The sequence below is a fragment of the Primulina tabacum genome, chromosome 8, assembly GCF_025594145.1.
Source record: "Primulina tabacum isolate GXHZ01 chromosome 8, ASM2559414v2, whole genome shotgun sequence".
Taxonomy (NCBI): domain Eukaryota; kingdom Viridiplantae; phylum Streptophyta; class Magnoliopsida; order Lamiales; family Gesneriaceae; genus Primulina; species Primulina tabacum.
Window position 1 is genome coordinate 594,663 of NC_134557.1, and position 23,820 is coordinate 618,482.

General features: G+C 34.6%; 3 protein-coding genes across 16 annotated transcripts; 1 reads left to right on the top strand and 2 right to left on the bottom strand.

Moving 5' to 3' along the window:
- Positions 1-501: 501 nt before the first annotated feature.
- LOC142552641 (putative 6-phosphogluconolactonase 2) lies at positions 502-4,210 on the top strand. Of its 8 annotated transcripts, none has more exons than XM_075662382.1 (4): positions 502-640; positions 1,766-1,968; positions 2,300-2,438; positions 3,630-4,210. In XM_075662382.1, the coding sequence occupies exons 2-4, from the start codon at positions 1,796-1,798 to the stop codon at positions 4,104-4,106; spliced, it is 789 nt and encodes a 262-aa protein (XP_075518497.1). In that variant the 5' UTR covers positions 502-640; positions 1,766-1,795; the 3' UTR covers positions 4,107-4,210. The 8 variants fall into 8 exon arrangements, with proteins under 8 accessions (XP_075518497.1, XP_075518498.1, XP_075518495.1 ...); XM_075662383.1 differs by having other exon boundaries at positions 555-665; XM_075662380.1 differs by lacking the exon at positions 502-640 and adding an exon at positions 672-882.
- Positions 4,211-6,022: 1,812 nt separating this feature from the next.
- LOC142552643 (fructokinase-like 2, chloroplastic) lies at positions 6,023-9,666 on the bottom strand. 2 transcript variants are annotated; one of them, XM_075662387.1, is made up of 5 exons: positions 9,540-9,666; positions 8,849-9,186; positions 8,090-8,727; positions 6,838-6,976; positions 6,023-6,403 (listed from the first exon to the last, which is right to left on the bottom strand). In XM_075662387.1, exons 1-5 carry the CDS (start codon positions 9,578-9,580, stop codon positions 6,174-6,176), a joined length of 1,386 nt encoding a protein of 461 aa, XP_075518502.1. In that variant the 5' UTR covers positions 9,581-9,666; the 3' UTR covers positions 6,023-6,173. The 2 variants fall into 2 exon arrangements, with proteins under 2 accessions (XP_075518502.1, XP_075518501.1); XM_075662386.1 differs by having other exon boundaries at positions 6,838-7,309.
- A 637-nt stretch (positions 9,667-10,303) lies between these two features.
- On the bottom strand, positions 10,304-21,709 carry LOC142552644 (uncharacterized). Of its 6 annotated transcripts, XM_075662390.1 has the most exons (15): positions 21,482-21,709; positions 20,309-20,416; positions 20,081-20,212; positions 18,588-19,178; positions 16,281-16,425; positions 15,805-16,152; positions 15,394-15,654; positions 14,701-14,906; positions 14,224-14,547; positions 14,054-14,139; positions 13,737-13,955; positions 13,028-13,156; positions 11,360-11,713; positions 11,069-11,181; positions 10,304-10,626 (listed from the first exon to the last, which is right to left on the bottom strand). In XM_075662390.1, exons 1-15 carry the CDS (start codon positions 21,584-21,586, stop codon positions 10,532-10,534), a joined length of 3,216 nt encoding a protein of 1,071 aa, XP_075518505.1. In that variant the 5' UTR covers positions 21,587-21,709; the 3' UTR covers positions 10,304-10,531. The 6 variants fall into 6 exon arrangements, with proteins under 6 accessions (XP_075518505.1, XP_075518506.1, XP_075518507.1 ...); XM_075662391.1 differs by lacking the exon at positions 10,304-10,626 and having other exon boundaries at positions 10,659-11,181; positions 15,841-16,152; XM_075662392.1 differs by lacking the exon at positions 10,304-10,626 and having other exon boundaries at positions 10,661-11,181; positions 14,701-14,867.
- Between the last annotated feature and the right edge of the window lie 2,111 nt (positions 21,710-23,820).

Here is a 23,820-nt window from a genome sequence, read left to right on the forward strand (position 1 = left end):
ACTCTTAGCATAAAAAGTAATAATTTTTCATGCATAACCCAAATAAGAAATTTGTCTCACAAAATACACTCGTGAGACCGTCTCACGTAAGTTTTTGTCTATGAGAGAACGATAGTGGAATAGGAAAGAAACATCACGCTTAATTTTTCACAAACTGATATAGTTAATATATCAATCCAAATAATAAAACATATATAGGGGACGAACTCATCGTATATGATATTCACATTGTGTTTCGATCGAAACATCTTTAAAATCTTACTAAGTTTAAATTTTTCTGGTCAAAATATAACAAATCGCATTAAATAATGAATCCAATTACAGTTTTATACTCCAATGTCACGTATATGATTTCTCTTGCTTTAAATTTCGAATTGTTTTGCGTGTTTGCTTTGAAGAAAAAATAAAAGCAAAAGCGAAAGTTTTATGGGGCTAAAAAAAAAAGAAAAAGAAAAAAAGTGAGTTTTTTATGTTGAGTGAAGATTTCACAAAAAGTCAGAACTGTGGGAAACTTAAATGGATAACTTGGAATTAACAATGCAAAAGGCAAACTCCATCTTGCGTTAAAATATTCAATATAAACCGTGCAAGCCACATTTTTTTAATTGGAGGGCAAATTGATAGCATCTGGGACAAAGAGGTTAATGATAATATCTTTGTAACATGTCAGAGTTTTCCTCTTCATAAAAATTATCCCTTTGCATTTTTTTTTTCCAAACGTGTTGCCTGTTATTCCCTTTTTCTCTGCGTTCTATATTTTATTATATGAATATGTAATCCGTTAACTTTCCAATTCTGCGACGATTTTTTTTCCTTTTTTTTTTTTGGGTTCTGCGACGATCTTTTGAAACTCAAGAAATGGCATTTATTGTTTGGTCACTGGTAATTTTGTCAATGTCTCATCAAGAAGACGCTATTTGTTCGTGAGATTGGATGAAATTATTTGCGTGTGTATATATACACATATACATACACACACGATGGAGATTAGTTATATGCGCTCAAATTACCATCAGTGTGTATTATTTATATGTAATTTTATGTATGTAATAATTTTTTGTGTGTGTATAAAACCAGGCGTCCAACTCCTATTCTTCCACCTAAGTCTGTGTTTTCTTCTTTTTCTCTGACACCCATCTTCTCTCTTTTTCTCTGTAAGAATCCCTCCCCCTCCTTCTACCCCTAGGGCTCTTTCAGATATTTATGTATGTTTTGTGATATCTTCGACTTATCAAGATTGCATTTTTTCTTGTTTGGTAATTAGCGGGTCTTCAGAATCTAAGCTTGTGCATGCAAGAATATGCGACTTCAGAAGAATTTGTCATCTGGGTTTGACCAGAAATGCTGTTTTTCTGCTTCTTTTGATTGATTTTAGTAATTTGGGCCTTGATCTTCATAATTGTTTTATTATTGATCGTAATCTTTGTTATTCTGTGTTCAGACGTTTACTTGCACGATAGAAATGGTTTGTGCATACCAGGCTGCAAAAGTATAAACGAGTGATTATGTTGATGATCAGTGCATCTTCACTTTACTGGGGTTGTAATTAAAATTTTCACAGCTTTGGGATGTTTATGATCATAATGTTGTGCAACTGTAGTAGTTGATTTAATATCACTGACAATTCTTGATTGCTATCAGATAATGTGGGGCCAAAAATTTTAATTTCCTCCCTATGGCCAAATTAGTTGAGAATTCTCTCCTTTTTTTGTTTCATTTGAACTGGAAGTGATCCCTTTCTTTTTTATCTGTTTTGTGATTGTAGAATTGCATTTTACAATCCTTGTGAGAAAGCATGGCTTTTTCTGTGGATAACAAGAATGGTAGACAGTTAAGAATTCATGAAAATGCCGTTGAGCTGAGCAACAATTTGGCAGAGTATATTGCAGAATTATCCGAGGCTTCTATAAAAGAGAGGGGAGTCTTTGCCATTGCTTTATCTGGTGGTTCGCTTATTACCTTGATGGGGTATTTACGAGCTTTTCCGTCGCTTGTCCTTGTAACTTAATTACTTCATTTCGATAGACTACATAAGTTATTGTCAGCCCACTTTTTGTAAAGCGTTTCTAACTGTTATTAGGGCCATGAGATCACAAGTTGCAAAATTCTCTTATATTTCATAAATATTGTTTTTGTGTGCCTACCAATATACACATGTTCTTCCTGGTTATTAATTTTGGGTGCATATTTTCCAGTCTTCGAGTTGTATTTTTGTGTGCGGAATATTTCTTGAGCTAAAAAGCTTATCGAAGAAGTAGTTTCTGGTATAATTAGTTGAAATTCGACTTCTTTTTGTTAGCAGAAAACTATGTGAAGCCCCTTACAACAAGACTGTTGATTGGGGAAAGTGGTATATTTTCTGGGCTGATGAGCGCGTGGTTGCCAAAAGCCATGTTGACAGCAATTATAAGCTTGCTAAGGATAGTCTTTTTTCCAAGGTATCATTCCTTGTGTTGTCTATCCACTTAGATTGGATGATGCATGATCTTTAGTTTCGCTTATGCAGGTATCAATTATCATTACCGTTTCTATTTTATATCAAGCATTTTGGCATTTTTGTACTTTAAAAGTTTGTTGAATCATTTAGCGAATGGTTCTAACTCCCGCATATCACCATAATTAATCTTTGATTTAATACATGATAGTAATAACATACAGCCAAGTAGAAAACACACCATTATTGCCAAGACAAATTATCGTGTCATCAAAAATGGCATTTTTCTTCAATTGGCATCTCTGGATAAAGATGCACCTGCTTACGGACAGAATTCATTACTACTACAATAAAAGTCAGTTTCTTTGACGCATAAAAATTAGTTTGGAATTGTATAACAAGTTAATTACGTATATGTCCCGAAGAAAATATTGCTTAGGAATAACCATATGCAAGTAAGCAACACATAAGGCTTTTTATTCTATAATAACCACGTAAAGGAAGATTCCCATGATTCCAAAGTCATATATGTCGACAATTTATGGTTATTTTGATATCGACCTTGTGGAATAAATTTGAACTTTTCAGGCAGTTCTGGTTGTTTTTCCATCCTCGCTATAGAGTGAGCTTAATTCTTTGGTATGAAATGATGTGAGGCAAGGCTGGTGTGAGGGTAGATCCAATGAGATACTATTAGTTTAAAGGTAGACATTTTTTGTCTTTTTGATCACAAAATACATGGAATTCCTTGAAATAATCTTATATGCGCCCTTTAATAAAAGACAAATATTGTGTGCTCACACAAGACTATGGTTAATATTTATCGGACTTGGCGCCTTGTAATTTTTATATATGCTTGTGAAGTATGGGAATGATTCTGATACAAAATTCGTGGATGTGTAGTCTGTGTGTGGAAACCTGAGTAATGTTGTACAACAGAACCTAATAGCCTCTGGAGTTTGGACAAGCCAAAATGAGGATATGCCTCATGGGAGAGAGCTCCAACTCCCTCTTTTTGCAAGTCACTTCATATATGATTTTTAGTTTCACTTAGTTTTTGACAATGGCATAGGCTTTAATCAAATATGCAGCATAAGATGGTTGTCTTTCCACTTTTACCAAATGCAGCATCTTGAACTTCTTTAAAAACTTCCCAAGTTCTACTTGTTGAACTTACACTTCCTTACCATGTCAGGTGCCTATTATCCACAGCCACATGCATTCCATCAACGACTCTGTGACAGCAGAACAAGCGGCGGAGGACTATGAATTTGTCATCAGACAGCTCGTTAGGACACGTGTGATCAATGTTTCTGAAGTTTTTGACTGTCCAAAATTCGACCTTGTCCTCCTGGGAATGGGACCTGATGGCAACATTGCATCATTATTTCCTAATCACGCTGCGCTACAAGAGAGAGAATTATGGGTGACTTTTATCACAGACTCCCCAAAGCCTCCACCTGAGAGAATCACTTTTACCTTGCCTGTGATAAATTCTGCCTCGAATGTTGCTGTGGTTGTTACAGGTGTTGGCAAAGCCGAAGCTGCACACTTGGCCATCGATAACATTGGCCCGGAATCTCCTGCGAGGATGGTTTCGCCAATCAACGGGAAGTTGGTGTGGTTTCTCGATATAGAAGCTGCTTCGAAACTTGAGGGTATAAAATTTTGAGAGTGGAGGTGAGTTTTTTGCTTCTTGCAAAGGCGAAAATGTATGTAGAATATGGATCTGAAAACTGTCAATATTCAACATCATCAAGGGTTTTCATTTTCTTCTGCCTCGTAGTTTCCCCTTTTTCTCGATGTCAAGATGGAAAAAAATTTAAGAGGATTTTTGTTTGTCATTACAATTGCTCTTGGAACTAATTACTGTCCTCTCAGTTTCTCTTGTACCATTTGGAGAAACTGAAATAATTAAGGAATTCTTGTTAGTTGTTTTTACCCTTTCTTTTCATCACAAACTTTAGCCCTTAGAATAAAAAACTTGAGTTGGCAGCAGTGATCTTTGCTTTGAAAATTTGGAAACGTTATCTCTACGATGCCAAGTGTGAAATATTCACAGACCACCAAAGCCTCAAGTATTTTTTTCATTCAAAAAGAATTAAAAATGAGACAAAGAATGTGGATAGAGTTACTCAAGGACTATGACTTGACAATAAGCTATTATCCCGACAAGACAATTAAGGTAGTCGATGCTTTAAGTCAGAGTAACATGGGTGAGATAACCCTAGCATCACTCTCTGCGCACCATGTCTTCGGGAAGAAGTCAAGTTAAATCAGAGTCGAGACACGACACTCGAGAAGTTCAAAGAACAAGACATGGAAATAAAGTAGTCAGATTTTCAAGTGGACCCAGACGGAATCCTAGGGATGAGAGGACGATTGTGTGTGCCAGACATCGACAATCTTCAATAAGAAGTGATGTAAGAGGCGCATAAGACATTACAGATTTATATCGTCAATACAAAGATGTATAGGGATTTAAAAGAAAATTTCTGGTGAAGCAGGATGAAAATAGATGTCGCTAAGTTTATATTTAAGTGACAAGTATGCCAACAAGTGAAAGTCGAGCATCAACGACTGGAAGAACTACTGCAACCGTTAGAATCCTAGAATGGAAATGAGAACATATTTCCATGGATTTCGTTGTAGAATTGTCAAAGTCAATACAGATTCACGACGGGTTACGTATAATCGTAGATAGACTCATAAAAGTTGCGTACTTTCTACTCGTCCGAAGGAATTATAATATTGACAAGTTGGCTACTCTATACATGGATAACATTATACGACTACATAAAGTGACTACAATCATAATGTCGGATAGAGATCCAAGAATTGTGTCACGTCTGTGGTAGAGCTTTCAAAAAGCCATGAGAACAAAAGTTACTCTTAATACGGCTTATCACCCTTAAAATGATGGTCAAACAAAGAGAATGATTCAAATCCTAGAGGATTTGATAAGGGCATGTGCCATAGACTTCAGTAGTAATTGAAGTGAACATATACCCCTGATATAATTCGCCTACAATAACAGTTATCACGGAAATATTGGAATGACTCCATTTGAAGCCTTTACGGACGTTAGTGTCGATCACCACTGTACTGGGACGAAATAGAGGAGACATCCATAATATGCCAGAACTATTCCGAGCGACAATGGAAAAATTGGCCATCATTAGAGACAGACTCAAGGCTACATAATACCAGCAAAAGAGTTAGTCTAATATTAAAAAGAGACCACTGGAATTCACATTGTGTGGAAAAGCTTATATAAGAGTCTCACTAATGAAAGAATCATTAGATTCAGTAAAGCTGAAAAAATGAAACCTCGGTCTCGAGGCGTGACAGTCAATATTCAACATCAACAAGGGTTTTCATTTTCTTTTGCCTCGTAGTTTCCCCTTTTTCTCGATGTCAAGATGGAAAAAAATTTAAGAGGATTTTTGTTTATCATTACAATTGCTCTTGGAACTAATTATTGTCCTCGCAGTTTCTCTTTCTCTTGTACCATTTGGAGAAACTGAAATAATTAAGGAATTCTTGTTAGTTGTTTTTACCCTTTCTTTTCATCACAAACTTTAGCCCTTAAAAGAATAAAAAACTTGAGATCAATCCAGAGCATTACAGAAATAAATTTCAACCATTTCCGCCCACATCTTAACATTCCAAGTCCAACTCTATATTTTAATCTTGTCCTTAATGGCAATGACATGCAAGAATTCGAGCATCACCATCATCAAGTTGCAGGAATGGGCACTATGGTTCTGTATTCCCTTTCTGTTACAGATTTTATGCCATTCATATCCGGCTCCACATCTTCCATGCCTTCTTTCGGGGGAAAGCCACGTGATCTACCCTGCAGCCATTGGTCTATTACACCACAGCTAATGGCGTATCTGATTGTACGCTCCAAATACCCTTTATCACATATCAGATGTGGCTGAACTGTAAGCATCCTCAAGATACCTAATCCAGTATCAAATGAAGTTAGGGCATACAGATTGAGATTTGAGAAACGTGAATTTTGAAGATCAAATTTCAGAAAGAAAAGCATTTTTAGATCAACTCCGGGGACCTTTTGTGTTAGAAGTCTTTGTGGATGAGCCATCGATAATCACATGAAAATAGAATTCTATAACAAATGGAAAATATACAAGTAGGGAGATGATAAATGTGCACAAGATTTCCCAGCGAATGCTTGAAAAATATTAGCATCCAAAAAGGATTAAATTGAAAAGGATAAATCTTTGTCAGAAACCAATAGATTCATCAGAGTTCGCTGTAAGTACCAAATTTGAAGCACACAAAAACTAACAATGATGTCCACAAGTGGTACTTGTTAAATGTCCCGCGAAGGATCTGATGACTCAAATGGTTAAAGGGGCCTTATCGAACCTTACCTGCAGCAATACCATCTCCTGATGCAGACATGTCGGCAGTAAAAGGAGTAAGAGGTGCATCCTCCATTCCACGAACTTCACCATTGTGCTCCTTAGTGTAGTAATGAATCTTCGAAGTTCCATTTGTCACAAATAAGACCTTCAGATTTTCATGCCAGAGCTGATTAACCACTTCAGGTGGATAGTGAGTAAATTTAGATCTATCATTATCTTTTGTGTCGAATTTCTCTGTTGGTGTTATTCCACAAAGAAATTCTAATTCTTGCTTCGTCACCTCAATAATATTGGCTAGATTCCAAGCCTTCTGTATGAATATTTTAGTTTCTTCACTAGAATGCCAAAGTGGCAATGGAAGGTTGAGATCGTAAAAGATAACACTTCCCAGCTTTTTTGAGATCTTAATAGCTTGAAATGCCGTTGATCTCATGTTTCTATCGAGGAGACTAAATGTATTGAAGTAAAACATTTTTGCCTGCAAAACTATCGCTCGTCAACAAATGCAAAAAGTATAATATCCAAAAAAGAAAGAAAGAGCACACAACACAAGATAGGATCAACATTCCGCAATGAACCACATTTACAAAACAGTCAAGAGGGCTAAAACACCATCAATATCTCTTAGTTTCGATACTAATAATAATAATAATAATAATAAGTATGGTGATAAAAATTTCCTAAAACTAAATCACGGCAAAATCATACCAAAGATGAGTCACATTTTTTATTTCTAATGTGCAACATCATGCATAAGTCATAAAAACAAAATAAAGAACATACGAAATGGATAATATATGTAAATTTGAAAACATTAAACATTTTGAAGTTTGACATTTGTCAAAAAAATTATTCAAATGCATGACCACTCAGATGAATCAATTAATCATTGTTAAGATTGGAACTTGGACCTAACTCAAACCCAAAAGCTAGCTCAAGGGGGGAGGATTGTCCAAGACCATATATACAACTCCCAGATATTTTATCCAACCGATGTGGGATAACTAACACACCCCCTCACGCCCAGGAATGAACATATGAAGCGTGAAGTTTACAAATGACCCAATTATAGGCAGAACGGGTGACCCAACTATCGGCAGTCCAACACATAACGGTGGAACCTGGGCTCTGATACCAAGTTAAGATTGGAACTTGGACCTAACTCAACCCCAAAAGCTAGCTCAAGGGAGGAGGATTGTTCAAGACCATATATACAAATCATTATGCAAAATTTCCATTTACAGCTAAGGTAACTGACCTCTTTCAACACATCAATATTGATCTCAGATTTTGTCAAACAATCCTCGGCACATGGTTTCGTACTAGTCATTCTCAATCCACCCCTCTTACCCATTTTCATTTGTGATATAGCTGTTGATCTTTTACCATCAATGCGTACCGATCTGGTCTGGACCTTGTTGATATTCATAAAATACAGCAACGATTGACCATAGGCATCATCACCGAGTTTACCCATGAAAGCAACTTTTCCTCCCAAACTCGCAAGCGCCACCGCAACATTACTTGTACATCCTCCCGAAGCACGAACAAATTTCTCTGGCGCCCACATGGCATCCTTTCTTCGCTCATGTATTTCATAGTCTATGAGCCGGTTGGCTCGTCTTCCCGATGGCACAAAAGCATGTTGTGCTGCACCAAAGCAGCAAACAAGGGGTGGCCAGCCATATGTATAGCTAATATCCTCTCCATCATCTAAGTTAACATCAAGTTCCTCTTCACTGTCATCCAAAGTCACATCAAATATACTTGCCTCGCTATCACTAAATTCTGTCTCCTTGATTTGGCTCTCTTCCAGAGGAGCACTTTTCTTAGTTCTCCTCCTCCTCGTGACTTTTTCAGTTGTTTCTTCCTCGGGGATCCCAGACGCCAAAGGAGCTGCAGATAACAAAGTAGACAAGTTTCGTTTCAACTTTCAAACCACTACAAGTAAAAGAGAATAGAATAAATGACTTCAAATTGCATAACATTTTTCTATGATTTAATACAAAGACTGCACCTTTTTTCCGAGTTCTAGTTCGGGTTTTTTTTGAGTTCTCATTTAAGCCTGACGTAGCAACAATCTCCCCATCGCTCACACTACCATTGGCAACTGAACTTTCATCTGGACTGTCAGTTGCTGCTTTTCCCATGGTTCCTGGAGAAGATCGTTTAGTTGTGCGACTACTCTTTTTCTGCTTGATTCCCTCTTCTCCATTTGAGACCTCCTGACCGTACGAGTCAATTTTTTCACTCCTCGAGACTGCTCTAAGTACTTTGTCATTTACTTGATAATGCTGAAGTTGCACTAAGTTCATATAGGGAAAAGCATTCCAATTTGTGTGCCATTTGTATATTCTGCATAATTAAAAGAAAATAATTATATCGATACTCCTTATTTCTTCCTTCTTGTCCCCCAAATTTACGGATCAAAGTTGTTTCCATCTCAGTCCCGAGGAAAACGAAATGTGGCGAACAAAGGCAACTGCACTACCTCGAGGGAAAAAGCCAAATTATGTATAATTTAGCTGAAAATCACTACTTCAAACACACATTGAGAAAATTTTATCTACAAATATGAATGCCAACTACAAATTAATCACATGAAAAGTTATCCTGACCGTATTATGCGTATGGAAAAATCATGAAGATAGAGGTAACATGTGGGTTTAAATCTTTCAAAAAAATCAATACAAATGAAGAAAGAGAACCTGGGCATAAATGAAAATTGCGTAAAGGGCGCTGAAGCCATTGATAGGATATAATATATCCAGAACCCACAAAATTCTCTAGCTGGGGTTTAAGAGTGCAGAAATGAACTAGATAAAGTTTCAATTTTTTTCTCAAGGGTTAAATACACATCGGGCCCCTTAACTTCAAGATATTCACTTTTTATTGTTAATAGTTTGGTGGATTAGTTATATTTAATTGATTTAAAAAGTAAAATATTGAAAATGTTAGTTCACCAAATATAAATATATAATATACTAAAGAAAACGTTGAATTAATGACGGAATTTATAAAAAAATTTGCAATGGTTTATTCAAATTTTATAGTTAATTTTCAACGACTGTTTTAAATTCCTGCTAGTTGAATTTTTTTCTTTGTAGTGATATGACATTACTAAGTAATGTATGTAAAGGTTATATTAATATCTTATTATCTAATGTAATATATTTTTTGAATTAAGTTAAAATTAAAATGTACTAAATGTCGCATTTGCATATTTATTGACAAAAAATGTTCATACTTCTGTAGCCATTATTTCCATTTCCCATGCCTCTACATCCAGTTAGTTTTCTACTGAAAGATTCAGGTGTAACTTATAATGATAAATAACCAAATAAATACACAAAAAAGATATTGTAGATGCGTAAAAATCTTATTTATTGTACGTTTAGTAAAACTGATTATCATCAAGTACTGGTTTGAACACGCTTTTTAGATTTTACGTATACAAGATGAAGTGAAATGCTAAAAAAAAATTTCAAATTGCAGTCATTTGATTTACAAGTCCCAGAAAGAGTATCATGTGCTAAGTACATGTCTGATTCTAGAGCTATTTATATTGTTTTGAATCAATTACTGTATGGAACTATCCCTTAAAAAAATTCCTTCAACAAGGGAGTATTAATCTCCTCGTTGATTGTATTAAAGAATAACAGTGTGATTAACCGCGTCGATAAATGTTGTCAAAAAATCTTCAAGATTGCAAATAAACCAGCAATTGACAGCCACTAGCTATGGCCAAAGCACCTGAATTTGTTTCATCAGTTGCAATACATGACACCGGTGCACCTGAAAGTTCTAACCGTCAACAGATATTAATGATTGGGGAAAATCGAACAATAGGATACTATAGTTCTCTCACATCCACGAAGATTTAAGTTCAACTATTTTAACTACTGTTTGAGAATTGAATATTAATCTATGCAAATTAATTTTTTAACAAACTCTTTAACTTGTCCACATTCACATCCCGCATGGATGAGGTCCACCAATTACAACATGGGCATCATCATACTAGTTGAGTTCAAGAGAGAAACAAGGATAATTATAAAGTTGAAAAAAACCATTGGCTGTGCAGCGCAAGCTGCTGCCTATTATTTTAACTGAATGGAAAAAAAAATCTCAATCTAAAAAGCTTTCGCCATCCCAAAAGAATCTCTCCCAATAATATTTATGAAGAGTATAAACAGCGATATCAGGAACCTAACAGTGTAAAGGAAAGAAGGAACACCTTTAAATGAGTGCAAGGTTCCAAGTTTTGTTCCAGTAGATAATTCCCATTCATAGACCAATCCATCCCGGCTACCAATAATTCCATGACCAGAAGATGTCACAGCAGCAGCCCTGCATGGAAAATTTTCTATCAAAAGAATAAAATACAGTTCCCTTTATGTCAGAGATATCTTAGCGTCGTTCGAGATCATCGGTTCCTTGATGGATTTTCAACAATAGAGTTGACATGCACTTGTAGCATAGAACTAAGTTTGCCTTGAAGCTTTGGAATAGAAAGCGATATATATACCCTTGACTGATAGCACTTCCAATAATCACTGTGTTGTTTATGAGTAGAGCAAGCCTCCATTCTCCAAGTAGGTTTGCATGCCCAGCACTAGATTGACAATGTTGAGAATCTCGATTGACGATTGAGATCAGAAGCCAGACGGCCACATCTTTATCCTCTGTTGAAGATACATGGTTTTCGATTCTTATTGTTTCTGAAAACGACTGTTTTGTGGCATACATGATTTTATCAATTATCTCTTCTGTCGTACTCTCTGACTTTCTCTGCCACTTGAAAATACCAGCAGGAACACACTTAATTATTGACGTGCCCGGGGAGGAGAACTTCGACACCATGTTGCGCTTAACAATATCCCTGTAAAATATGTAGAAAATATTCCATGAAAGAATATAAAGTGAAATGCAAAACAAAACTGTAAAGTCCATATGGTTTTCTTTTGTTTATAACAATAGATTACATCCTATTTCAAGGCAGGTGGAACCTGTTTCTTTTAGCATCTATATGAACAAATCAACCTGTAAAGGTGTGATTAAACTGGGTCAAAATTGGTAAAATAGAAATCCGCATAGCACTAAAAATAATATATAGCTAAAACTATTCCACCATGATATGTGGTTTATCTGTAGCAAAATGCAAGAAACAGCCACTCCAAAGACGACTTATTGCTGATCTGGAAATGATTCTATCTATCCATTTTACCACTCAGTCCCAAAACATTGAATCCTGATGTTGTTAAGGTAAATATAACCATCCCGAAATTTCCACAAAAATATTGGGTGTTAGGCCATCCAAATTGAAATCTCTCTTACAAGGTTTTTTTTTTTGGTAAAAATTTCCAAAATTTAATGTACCAGAAATTTCGAGAAAATTTCAAATTGCCCAAAATCTGCCAAATTTCGATCACAAAACTACAAGTTCAAATTTGTAAAATGATATTCATATAGACAATGACATAAATATAATTTATATCATTCATTTCTCGTAGTAAGTTCATATACGCGAAACAAACCACTTGTTCTTTGAACAGTGAAAAGGAAAAGCAATCAAACAAGAAGGGGTCCGATCTTCCTCGATATCCATCCATATAGACAATAAGGTCCAATTTCATTCATTGAAATATCTATTGATCGAAATAGATAATTCCTCAAGAATCTTAGGTTGGAACAAATTTCTAGTCAGCCCTAATACCGTATACATTTCGATGGCAATACCTCTAATCAATATTTGCCTACTGGAATTGTGAAAGTGCAACAGTGAAAGCTTATTACCTCCATGCTTCTTTTTATCTAAAATTTTGACATAATTCTATATCATTAGATGAGTATTTCCAACATTTAACTAATAATTTGTGTGCATCGGTATAAATATTTAAAAGTACTCAAGGTTCATCACATTTTCCAACTATATATAAAAATAAAAATTCAAATTTACAGTTTTGAAATATATGTCAACACTCAACAGCGACATGTACTTGCATGTATTTAAAGTTTCCCACCACAAACTCAAAGCACGAGACAAGTCATGCTAATTAAGTCGGTTATCCCAAACCATAAGAAAAAAAATTGCATAGCATGCCAAACAAAAATAAGAGAAGTATGCTATCAAAGGATAACATAAACAGGTCAAACCTAAGGCACGAGAATCACTTTAAAAGGATAAGCAAAGTACCATATGCCAAATTCCCCAAAACCATTGTGGCCGACAACAAGTACAGCAGAATTTGGAATCCTCTTCAACTCCACTAGACAAGGAAACATACAGTTAAATGTGGGTAAATACCAATTTTCTCTCTGTGCGCTGCAAGTTGAAAAGCTAGGTATTAGCATTCGAGATTCACGCCAAAGAAATTAAAAAACTGTGCTGTATAACATGGCTGTGAAAAAACCTCCAGCATTTTGTCGTATGATGATTACATATATAAATAAGTTAATAAACGATAACTTGTCAGTTTACACATAATAGAGTGGCCAGATATAATTATAGGGAAACTCCAAATGGAAAAAGTGGGTTACATCTTATTGGGAACTTCAACAAAAAATGTAACTATTATTTGTAACAAAAGTATGGCGATACTAAAGCTAAATCAGTACTTGTCATTGACACCCAGAAATGTGCGCAGGCACAATTCAGATGTTTGTTGTAACAGTTAGAGATATATCACATAGAATTCCAAAGCAAAAAAGAATCTCTCATGGCTATCAAAAACAGTTGACATCACCCAGAATGACGAGAAGCAGAAGTGAGCCTAATAAAGTAAAATAGCAAAATTCTTTCATGCATGCAAATTTATCCCCATAAGTCGAAAACTTAAGCATTGTTCATCTACCAATGATTGCCATTCCTGCAGAAATATAAAACCTGAAATGGATGAAATCACCTCCATGTAGAGTTCATGAGCCACAACTTAAGCTTCCCGCCCTCCTCAGCAGCAAGAAGAAAACTAGGTTCACAAACTAATAAGCAGCAAACATCATGAGTTGTTTCCAATCTCGCTAATAGGGAAACATAACCACTGTTTAGTTGCACAATTTTAACTGCATTCTCCTCAACACAATCTGAAGTACAAGCCGCACACAAGCAATTCAATTTACCGTCTCTGTAACAAAGGCACAAATTAGTATAACAAGAATATTTGAAGCATATCGCATAGGTTGCCTAAGCATGAATGAATCAATTGGAAAGGTAAACTACTACCTACAGTACGGAGTTCTAATGCTGTTGAGTAAAACAAGCGCCTGCGTATCAGGGATGAACTGTAATAGAGAGCTCTCTAGTCCGACCTGCGGAACAAGTTGAGTGTCAAATATTCAACTATAAACAAGTTCTGTCGACCAGGCAACAAGTTATTAAGTCATCCATCTTACATCTCCACCAAGTGGATTCCTTGAAAGTTGGAAAGCTATCGGCACATGACCAATGAAAAAAGGGCATCCCAGCTTTTTCCCTTTCTTTACGGCCTTGTAGACAAAGAGGGTGCTCTCTTTGCGCTCCAAGGAGCCACATTTAACGCATACATAAATATCATTCCCTTTTACAATCAGCTGTACCATCGAAATTGGCATGGGTTGGATATAGCACGCAAAAAACTCAAGAAGACCAGGTAATTTTTCATTCACGTCCAATTGAATATTCAAGTCTTCCATTTGATTAGTTTCAACCTCACTGCAGTAACAGCCTGTAGTGGGGATCTATAATTTTCAAGAATAATATTGATCGTCAGCTCTGTGTCCACTATAATTTGCAAAACTAGGCATGAGAATGTTAAAAAAATGAACATGTCATCAACTGATCTTCAGTAGATCCAGCAGATTGAGCTAGAAATCTGTTCAAGTGCTCCATACCTTAGGTGGATCAACATCTGACAAACTTTTGCAGATTGTACTTTCAGATTCAGGAGTTTGTTTCATTGTTGCCGCTTGAATAGCATGTAGCTTATCAGTGGTGTGGCAGACAGCACTGTCACTCCTTGGACTAGCAGTAATTTCCAATCGAGGAGCTAGTATAGCATCTGTAGTAGCCACTAACATAACATCGGATGTCCTAGTGGCTGTAACACGTAAAACACAAAATCCATTACCTAATTGAAAATTTTATCCATCTCTTGATAGGAGTACAATATTACCATTTTTTGAGCACACAAAGTTATATTTTATCGATATGCATATATGAAGTTCAAACTTCAAGCTCAAATTTAGGTCCAAGAATCACACTAGACAGTAAAAAGATAAAAGAAGGGCCAAAACCCTGGTTCCACCCCCCTAAACATTTTGTTTCAGCTGAAAAAGACTGATATTGACCAAGAATGGCTAGTGCATACTCGGCAACAGAAAAAATAACTCGAATATTAGAAAAAATTATAAATACAACTGCAAGTTATAGAACATTTCAACGCACACGATCTCCACTAGCATAAATGCAAGAACCTTTTTAAATCATACTTCATGAATCGATAGCAGGTATAGATATCAAACCATCACCTCTTCCAGGCATCTTACTTAAGTCAGATAGTATTTCATAACGAAGATTCAACTCACGTTCGTTAATTCCATCATGACAAATAGGTACATTCGCTTCTCTATTGGCTTGCAGCTGTGACTGAGTGTCTAGAACATTTAATAACTGACTGGCTTTGGTCAAATCAGGAAGCACATCTTGACAATCAACATTATCAAAAGTATCAGGTACCATAGTTTCCGTGTTCCCAAAAGTGGAGACAACTAAATCATTGCATATTCTGGGAACATGTGCCTTTTCCTTCTGTCTCTCCGTATTCGAATGTCTGGTTGGCTCTCTAGCTGCATGTTTATGAAAACAATCTGGAACATTAGAATGACTTTGCAAAAATAATGACAAATGCATCATATAGATGTGAAAAAAATACCCCAGTAAAATGCAAAATGAAGAAGATAACAGGCGTATTTCAATCATCAAAGATAACAATTTACCAATTGCTGCATCATCAGTACAAGCATTAGACACACCATTTTTATCTTGCAATCTAAGAGGAGCTATCTCTAAAGGCTTCACACTTTTCTTTTTCTTTCTAGTGAATGTCTTGAGTAAAGGAAGAGCTCGAGGTAGTAGAACGGTCATCATTGACTTGGCTATATCTTCACCAACTGAATCAGTATCACACTTTTCTGAGCTAGAATACCATGTTGATGTGCGTATTTCTTCTTCTGGAACTGAATCGGTTATCAACACCTCGGACTTAACCACATTATTGATCATTTCTTCTTTCACATTCCAAGGAAATTGCTCGTGGTTAATTGAAGAAGATACAGAAGAGTTATCTGCAAAAAGAAGCAAGTGTGGCGCGGGTATAACATTCAGAGATGTGGGAAGATATGAAACCGGGCATTTCTGTAGGATACAGACCAGATAGGTTATGATAAGTACATAAAAATGAGAATTAACATACCTCCAACATGATCCAAAGTGTCAGGTGCACAAATATCAACATCCTTGATTATTGTCATGCTATGATGAACATTAGTTCCTCCATCAGTTTCTTCTGGTGTCGAGTCATTGAATTCTTGGATATCAGCAATTCTTGGTCCATCTTTCTGTCATTAGGATTGTGAAGATAAATTATTCCCTCACTAGATTTGTCACACCTCTGACCCCAAGCACGGTATCGACGATGCATTCAAAAGTTCAAAAATAAACTTTCAAAACATCAAGTCTCAAAAGTAAAAAAAAAATGAAATAAACAAGACAAATTTATTAGTCAAAACACAAGGATTTCTTATTACATCAGAAACAAAATACAACAAAACTTGTCTCTGTTGGTTAACCGGATACAACAGTTGCAAAGTAAATAACTAATTAACAGCAGCAAAAATAATGAAACAGGAGTAAAAGGGGCGACTGGCGCAGCCAGGGGCACCTGTTGCACCAGGCTAATAACACAGGCGCAACACTTGAAACAAGGGCACTTAAAGCGCGTGCGTCTGACCTAGGCATGCTCTTTAAAAAAGTAGGCTGATATTTTGTAGTTAAATAAAAATTAACTCAAGTTCAACCAATTTTCAAGTCTGATTAGCAAAGCACATTACTATTTAATGATAAAAAAACCTATTGTCATTCATTTATGCAAGACTTTTTTTATCAGAAAGTTCAGAATTACTCTATGCAAACTTTTGTCGTAATCTTCCCCTTGTTGTCACTCATTTTATTTAATATGATTATCTACAATGTTTCAGCTCCTTACAGTATCAACATGATAAATCAAACGGTGTTTTTTAGATGAATAAAAAAAGAAAAGAAAAACTAAAACAGAAAAAACAGGAAGAGATATTTGAAGAAAGAGAAGCCAGTATATGGGTCGTTGTGACATAAATATGTTTTCCATCACAAGGTAAGTCATTGTCATTCAATGATATAATTTTTTCTACACTCATGACTTACCATTATTTTGGAAGATGGTGATAATATAGTGGTTTCAGAAGATGATGAGATATAGTTGAGGAGGATGTTAAGGAATTTAATGATTTAGATATTTGAAATTTTTTTTCTTAATATACCATGAATTTATGACTTACTAATGAATTTTAGATGATTAAAGTTTTTTCTGGTTATGATTTACGCTATATTATCTATTAATGAATTTTTATATATCTTGTTCGCAATCTTTATGAAAAATATTTAATTTATGTAATATTATAGTATAAATCATTTTATACATATTGAATTTTAAAATTTACACCAAATGCGATTTAAATCGATAAAACGTGTGCTTCGCCTACGCTTTATGCCTCAGGCTCCAGGGTTCCCTAGTGCGCCTTAAATAACTATGGAATCACTAGCAAGTATAGGACCAAGTTCACTTCAAGTACTAATAGTATAATATAAACATTATAAAATAAACGGCGAATTTGAGCTGGAAAACAGTAATAAGAGTAATGAAAACAGGCAAGAAAGACAAAACAAAAGAGAAATCCATCTTAGGGTTTTCTACCAAATTCACATATTTGCAGTGAATAACTTAAGTTCATGTCTAATTGATGTAAGTTGAACTATTCCTCCTAGAGAAGACATCGTAACTATAGTTTTTCAACAATATAAAGGTATGAAAATCAGAATAATATTAATGGTTTTCTACTTGTATCGGGAGACGAGAACGGTCATTTTAACACACCGCAGCCGGATCAGAACAGAAGAAATTCTGAACAAGTATTCCTAACATTTAATTCCAAAGTAAAACCATAAAACTTATTGGTCTTGAAATTCAACAAACATACATCATTTTGACAACAGAAGAAACTAGATATTCACTTATAAACAGTACCTAAAGTGTTCTGAGGTGTTTGAGCACAACTAAGATGCGAGAATCCTTTAAAGTTCTAGTTTCCTCTTGTCTCGGTTTCCTTAGTCAAAAATTGTCTCTACCAGAAATGCATCGAAGCTTATTTGCTAATTCTGCAGAGATTGCTGGTGTTTATTCTATAAAATTATGGTCTAGCTGAGAATTTACACAGGTCAGGACTTAGGACATTAATACTCAAATGTTAGTCTTTCTTCAACTCCAAATAAAGGGCAGTAAGTCAACCCCTTTGATTTTTCAAAAGGGCAGCGGAGAAAGTGGGACTGGGCTTTACAAGTTCTGCTTTTATATATACTGCATCAGGACATAATGATTTCCACATGCAGTTGCACGCATTAACACCAGGGACACCATGGAAAAGAAGATAAACATAATTAAATTAACAAGGATTTACATACGCACGGGGTGATGGTTCTTGAGCACTTTATCAGTACCACACTCCAAGTTATTCCTGGAACAAATCAACTCTCTTTCGCATAGGGAAAGGGAATTTTCTACAGTTAGATATTCAGGCATCACCACAGAATCCAACCGTGCCACTTTTTCTGCAGTAGACGGACATGTTTCATTCTCTATCATCTTAGCTAACTTTTGTTCCCCTAATATTTCTGTACTAGCACAAAACCCAGAAATTTCATTCGTAGTTGCGCATTTGCTACCACTGCGAGTTAATTTGTCTGTTTGCCGCGAATTTGAAGCATTGGCTTCTTGTCTATACTTCTTGCATTGATTTTGCTCGACATGAGTCTGGTTGACTCTTTTATCATTAACAACTTTGTCAGTCCTGCTTCTCTTCCTTGTAAAATGTGATTTAACTAAATATGGGACCAAATCATGATTTTCAACTGATCCTTTGTCATTTAACTGATAAACTGCCTCACAATCTCTGCTAGAAATGCTTGAAATTAACAAACCCTGTTCAGCAGTTCCACTGACATTTGCCACCAACTCCCGCAGTAGCCTCTGGACAAATGCATTTTTGAATCCAAAAAACTGCAGACAGGAAACAGAAGAAAATTTTAGAAAGTTGACATCTCACATGGATGAAGCCACTTTCTTCTAAACAGGATAACATGTCGTCCGGAGTTAATTGTTCATAAATAGGTGATATAGCCATAAGGCATAAGCTTTAAAAGAAGGTTCCAATTTACCAGATGTACATGGATAGATTTAGGGGAGCACATGGCCCAAACACTTAAATGGTAAGATGTATTTGACATTAAGTTTTTTGTTCTTTTTTAGCATAAACATATTGCAATTTCTTCACTAGCCAAAATTGGTGTACAGATTGAGATGAACTTGAATTTCTATGATTACAATAATTGTTCAAAATATTTTATTATTACAGTATTTCACCCCTCGACATTTGAATCCATTTCAAGGGCAGACCTAAGCAGCAACAACATTCCTACCACATTTGTTGTGCATCTCAAAATTTTGAGTTTTGTTCATATTCATAGGGCTCCGTAGGAATTCAAAATTTAAATTCTTTGGATAATGAAGTCTCAAATTGTATTATCGTTACATTAGCATATTGTAGTAATAGCATATTCTCATTACTTCGCGACATGTTGATGAGAAGCATGATTGAAATATGCGTTTTTACTTGGATAACACCTCGCGAGGCATGCTTAACTTCCAAGGCGATGAATTCTCCCCTGAACCATACACAATTTACAAGCTGAACAGGATACAACCAATATTCCTTAGTCAATTAACTGCTCAAGCACTTAAATCTCTAATTCTAGTGGGATTTAATTTCCCTTATAAGAAAATGACGAGAAATATTTGAAAATTTGTGCACGTAGAATAAGATGAATCACCCATCAAAGACATTCAATTGCAAGGATATCCAAACTACAATTAAAAGGAACACTTTACTATTTTATGTGTACCTCTGCTCCATCTATCTTACAGGAAAATCTCTTCCCGTGCCCCAACTTTGTACGGTAACAGCCTCTCTGAAAGCTCTCCCAAGCAATAACAGGAGTTTCTCCGGAACATGACTTTCCATCAGTTGAACTTATCTATAAAGTGTCAACAAATGGCAAAATCATTAGTAAACCATTTTTTCAAAACAAAATGAATTATACGATTTGAAGATAAACTGGATCTCCACTAACCGTAAATGACGGGCCTTTAGGGCCTTGAAGAATTTCCATTTTGAAGGTAATCCCATTCAGATTTCGAATCGACTTGTATCCAACAGGATAAGGATAGCGGTCTTTACCCTGGACAAGAGTGGAAGTTAGCAGATGCACCTAAATTGGTGAAGAATGTCTATCACCAAACATAACCCAACATAAACAGCTGCAACTTTTTGTGGCCATCATAAACTTGACAGAAAAACTTAAGGCATTTCTATCATTGTTTCTTACAACAAAATCCAGCTCTATCACATAGCTCACAAGTACATAAACAAATTCAGATCTATACGACTGCCCCTTTGAAAGTTGGTGGCATTGCAGTATGGTGTCGTCTTCAGTATGAATGTGGTTTTTCTCTCTCCCTCTCCTTGTCTATCTTTTCAAATCTTATGACAAGTAAAAATTCCAATTATACCCGCCATTTTGAAGATGTAAAGTGTGAGGTCTTTTATATTGCAAATAGCTCGCTAACAAATTATTTTCTGAAAAGCTCTTATTCTAGTTTGATTATACAGCACAATCTAAAATGATGGTTTCGAAACTTGTATACCAATATTCCGTTTGTATTTCTAGGCTTAAAAACTGAAATTGTTGATTCAGAATAAAGCATAAAGTTCTTTGGCCTTATTCCTTTTCTGTTCTTTTTTGGCACTTCGGAAGTAGGAATATATGTATTGCCAGATCGTTCCATGTTTCTTACATTTTTTCCTTTCCCGTTGAATGTCATTTTACATTTTATTACATGTCATATTTTTACTTAATGCACTGGTCAGCAATTCTGTATAGAGTGAGCACAACAAACAGGGTGATCACACACAGCTTTATGGGCACATTTCTGATAGACTAAACACAAATCCCATGCTTTCAAGTGAATATTTTATTTTTGGGAATTTAAACAAGCATGTTGAACATACAACCACGCATATTATCGGACTACGGAGGTTTTTTGAAGGGAAAATGAATGTAACACATATCTTAAACTATCCCTGAAAACCACCGCTGCTTCGAATCTAATTACTCCTCAGCCGGGGAGGCGAATCAGCGAAGCGCATAAATATTAAAAAGCCAAACAATATACGAATAAATACGCAGATTCAAGCGTTTGAAAACAAAAAAAAATGAAAATGAAGTTGAGGCAAGGAATCAAACCCTAGATGAGCTCCAGTACTTCTTGTCCCAGGAACCAGTGTACATATTTCCGATTGCTATAATCTCTATATCGTCGGATTTCTCCCATACCTCATCTTTCCCCATTGATTTAAGCTTCGAGTCCAGATCCGCGAGTGCGAGTGCGAGTGCGAGTGAGTTAGTGAGACAGGGAAGGGAGGTGGAATGGCGGGAAGCAGAGCATGACTGTTCTTAATTTATGCGGGAATTTTCGATTTGAACCGATAGGTCGTGGGTCTTGGGGCTCACAGGTAATTAATAACTAGTGTACATGGCAATGTATAAAATATAAATTACAAAAAAAATTAAATTTTATTTTCTAAATTTGAATTTAATAATCTTTGTTTTCTTGTTAGAATATTAGGATAATGATATAGTGTACGGAATTGGAGTTTTTTCAGAGATCGATTTTTTTTTTAAATGAATTATTAAATATATTATAAATATTGCGAGATAAATTTGTCTGAACATTTAAATTATCAAAATAAGTTTCCTAAGAGAAGAAGACATATTTAAATAGTAAATATTATTTAAGTAAGATATTTTAAAAAAGAGTATCATTTTACATGAACTATTGATTCAGACAGTGTTTGACAACTCTCATAATTTATTTGGTAAAAAAATTGAAAACAATGTATATACAGTCCAAATAAGTTGTTTGACAGCATATAAACTATTTTAAAAAAAAAAAATTAGATACCTCGTTTTTTTCTAAAAAATCTTATTTTAATTCTCCAAAATATACATATATACTTTCTTAAATCTTCATTTTATCCTCATATATTAAATCTCCATTTTATCGCTTTGTTTTTTTATTGAATTTAAAATAATGGTGTGTTCTATCTTTTTATTATATAAAAAACAAAGTGTTAAGTTTTTATTGAGTAAATTATTAACTATAATTTTTTAAATCAACATTTTACTTATGTACATTAAAAACAATGTTAAATAAATTTTTTTCAAAATAACATCAATTTTTCTAAATATAAATATAAAATAAATTTAATTTTTTGTATTAAAATTACAAACTATATATATATATATATATATATATATAATTACTTACATTAACTCATGATATTTTACTATTTTTGATAATCTTGAGAATAAAAAGCTCTTGTAATGTCAAACACATTAACATTTTTAAAATTTTTAAAATAAGTTCATCCAAACATTTTGACAGTTCATTTTTAAAATATGATCTCACAACTTATAATCTTCAAAAACAATTTATAAGATGTAAGAATTTATAAGTTAAATAAAGTTTAATTAAACACCTTCTTGATTTAATTTATATTTATCTATACTGCTATAAATATATTGACTTTGAATTGTAAATTTACATGTATGTTCTTGTCTTAATTACCGCCAACAATTATTATTTATGTTTAAATAATTATTATTAATTAAAATGTTTTGTTTTCGATAGAATTATTTAATTCGTGAGAATATATTTGATTTAGATACAGAAATGATTTCTCTAATATGAAATAACATTTATATCGCATTTTCTAAATGAATATATGTCCATGCAAGGTAGAACAATTGAAACATCACATTTGAGTTGTTTTATGGTTTTAAAAGATTTTAGTTAACGTTGCATCGTTATCGCCGGCTAAAACTTTTTGTAAAGCGGCAAGCGCTGTGAAGAAGGGGCTCATTGTGCAGTCACGGGCTCAGGGCGTGATAAGTGCAATCACGGGCTCGGGGCGTGACAAGTGCAATCCTACAACTTATATATATCATAGCAACTCGTGGATTCGATTATCGTGCATTGCAAGAAGTATAATTATTGGATGTGAGATTGTTGGAAGTCCAATAATTGTCTTTGCTAGATACATAGTTCGAACAATAAAGATTGATCTTTTATACCGTTTAAAATATTTAAGTTGTACTATTACCATCATCTATAATTTTTGGTATAACGACAAATGTCTGGTTCTACAATTTGTATCAAAGACAATGTCACGAGTTCGTTTTTCATTTATTGTAAATAGTACAATTGTTATATGAGAGATTATTGATGTTCAATAATTATCTTTGTTTGATCAATGATTGACTTATTGTACGATTTTAAAATGTTCAAGTTAACGTTTAAGCATTGTTACCACAACTTATAACTTTTAATAGAGTAACAAACGCTCTATTCTACAAGATTTATTTATATATAACTCAATTAATATTACATTAATTTAACTAAATTAATAAGATTTGAATTTGGAATTTCCTTAAATAAATTAAATCAAACAATTAAAAGAAATTATTCAAGAACACTTTATTTCTTGAAAACTTTCTTTGACAAAATATCTCTGTAAACAAAA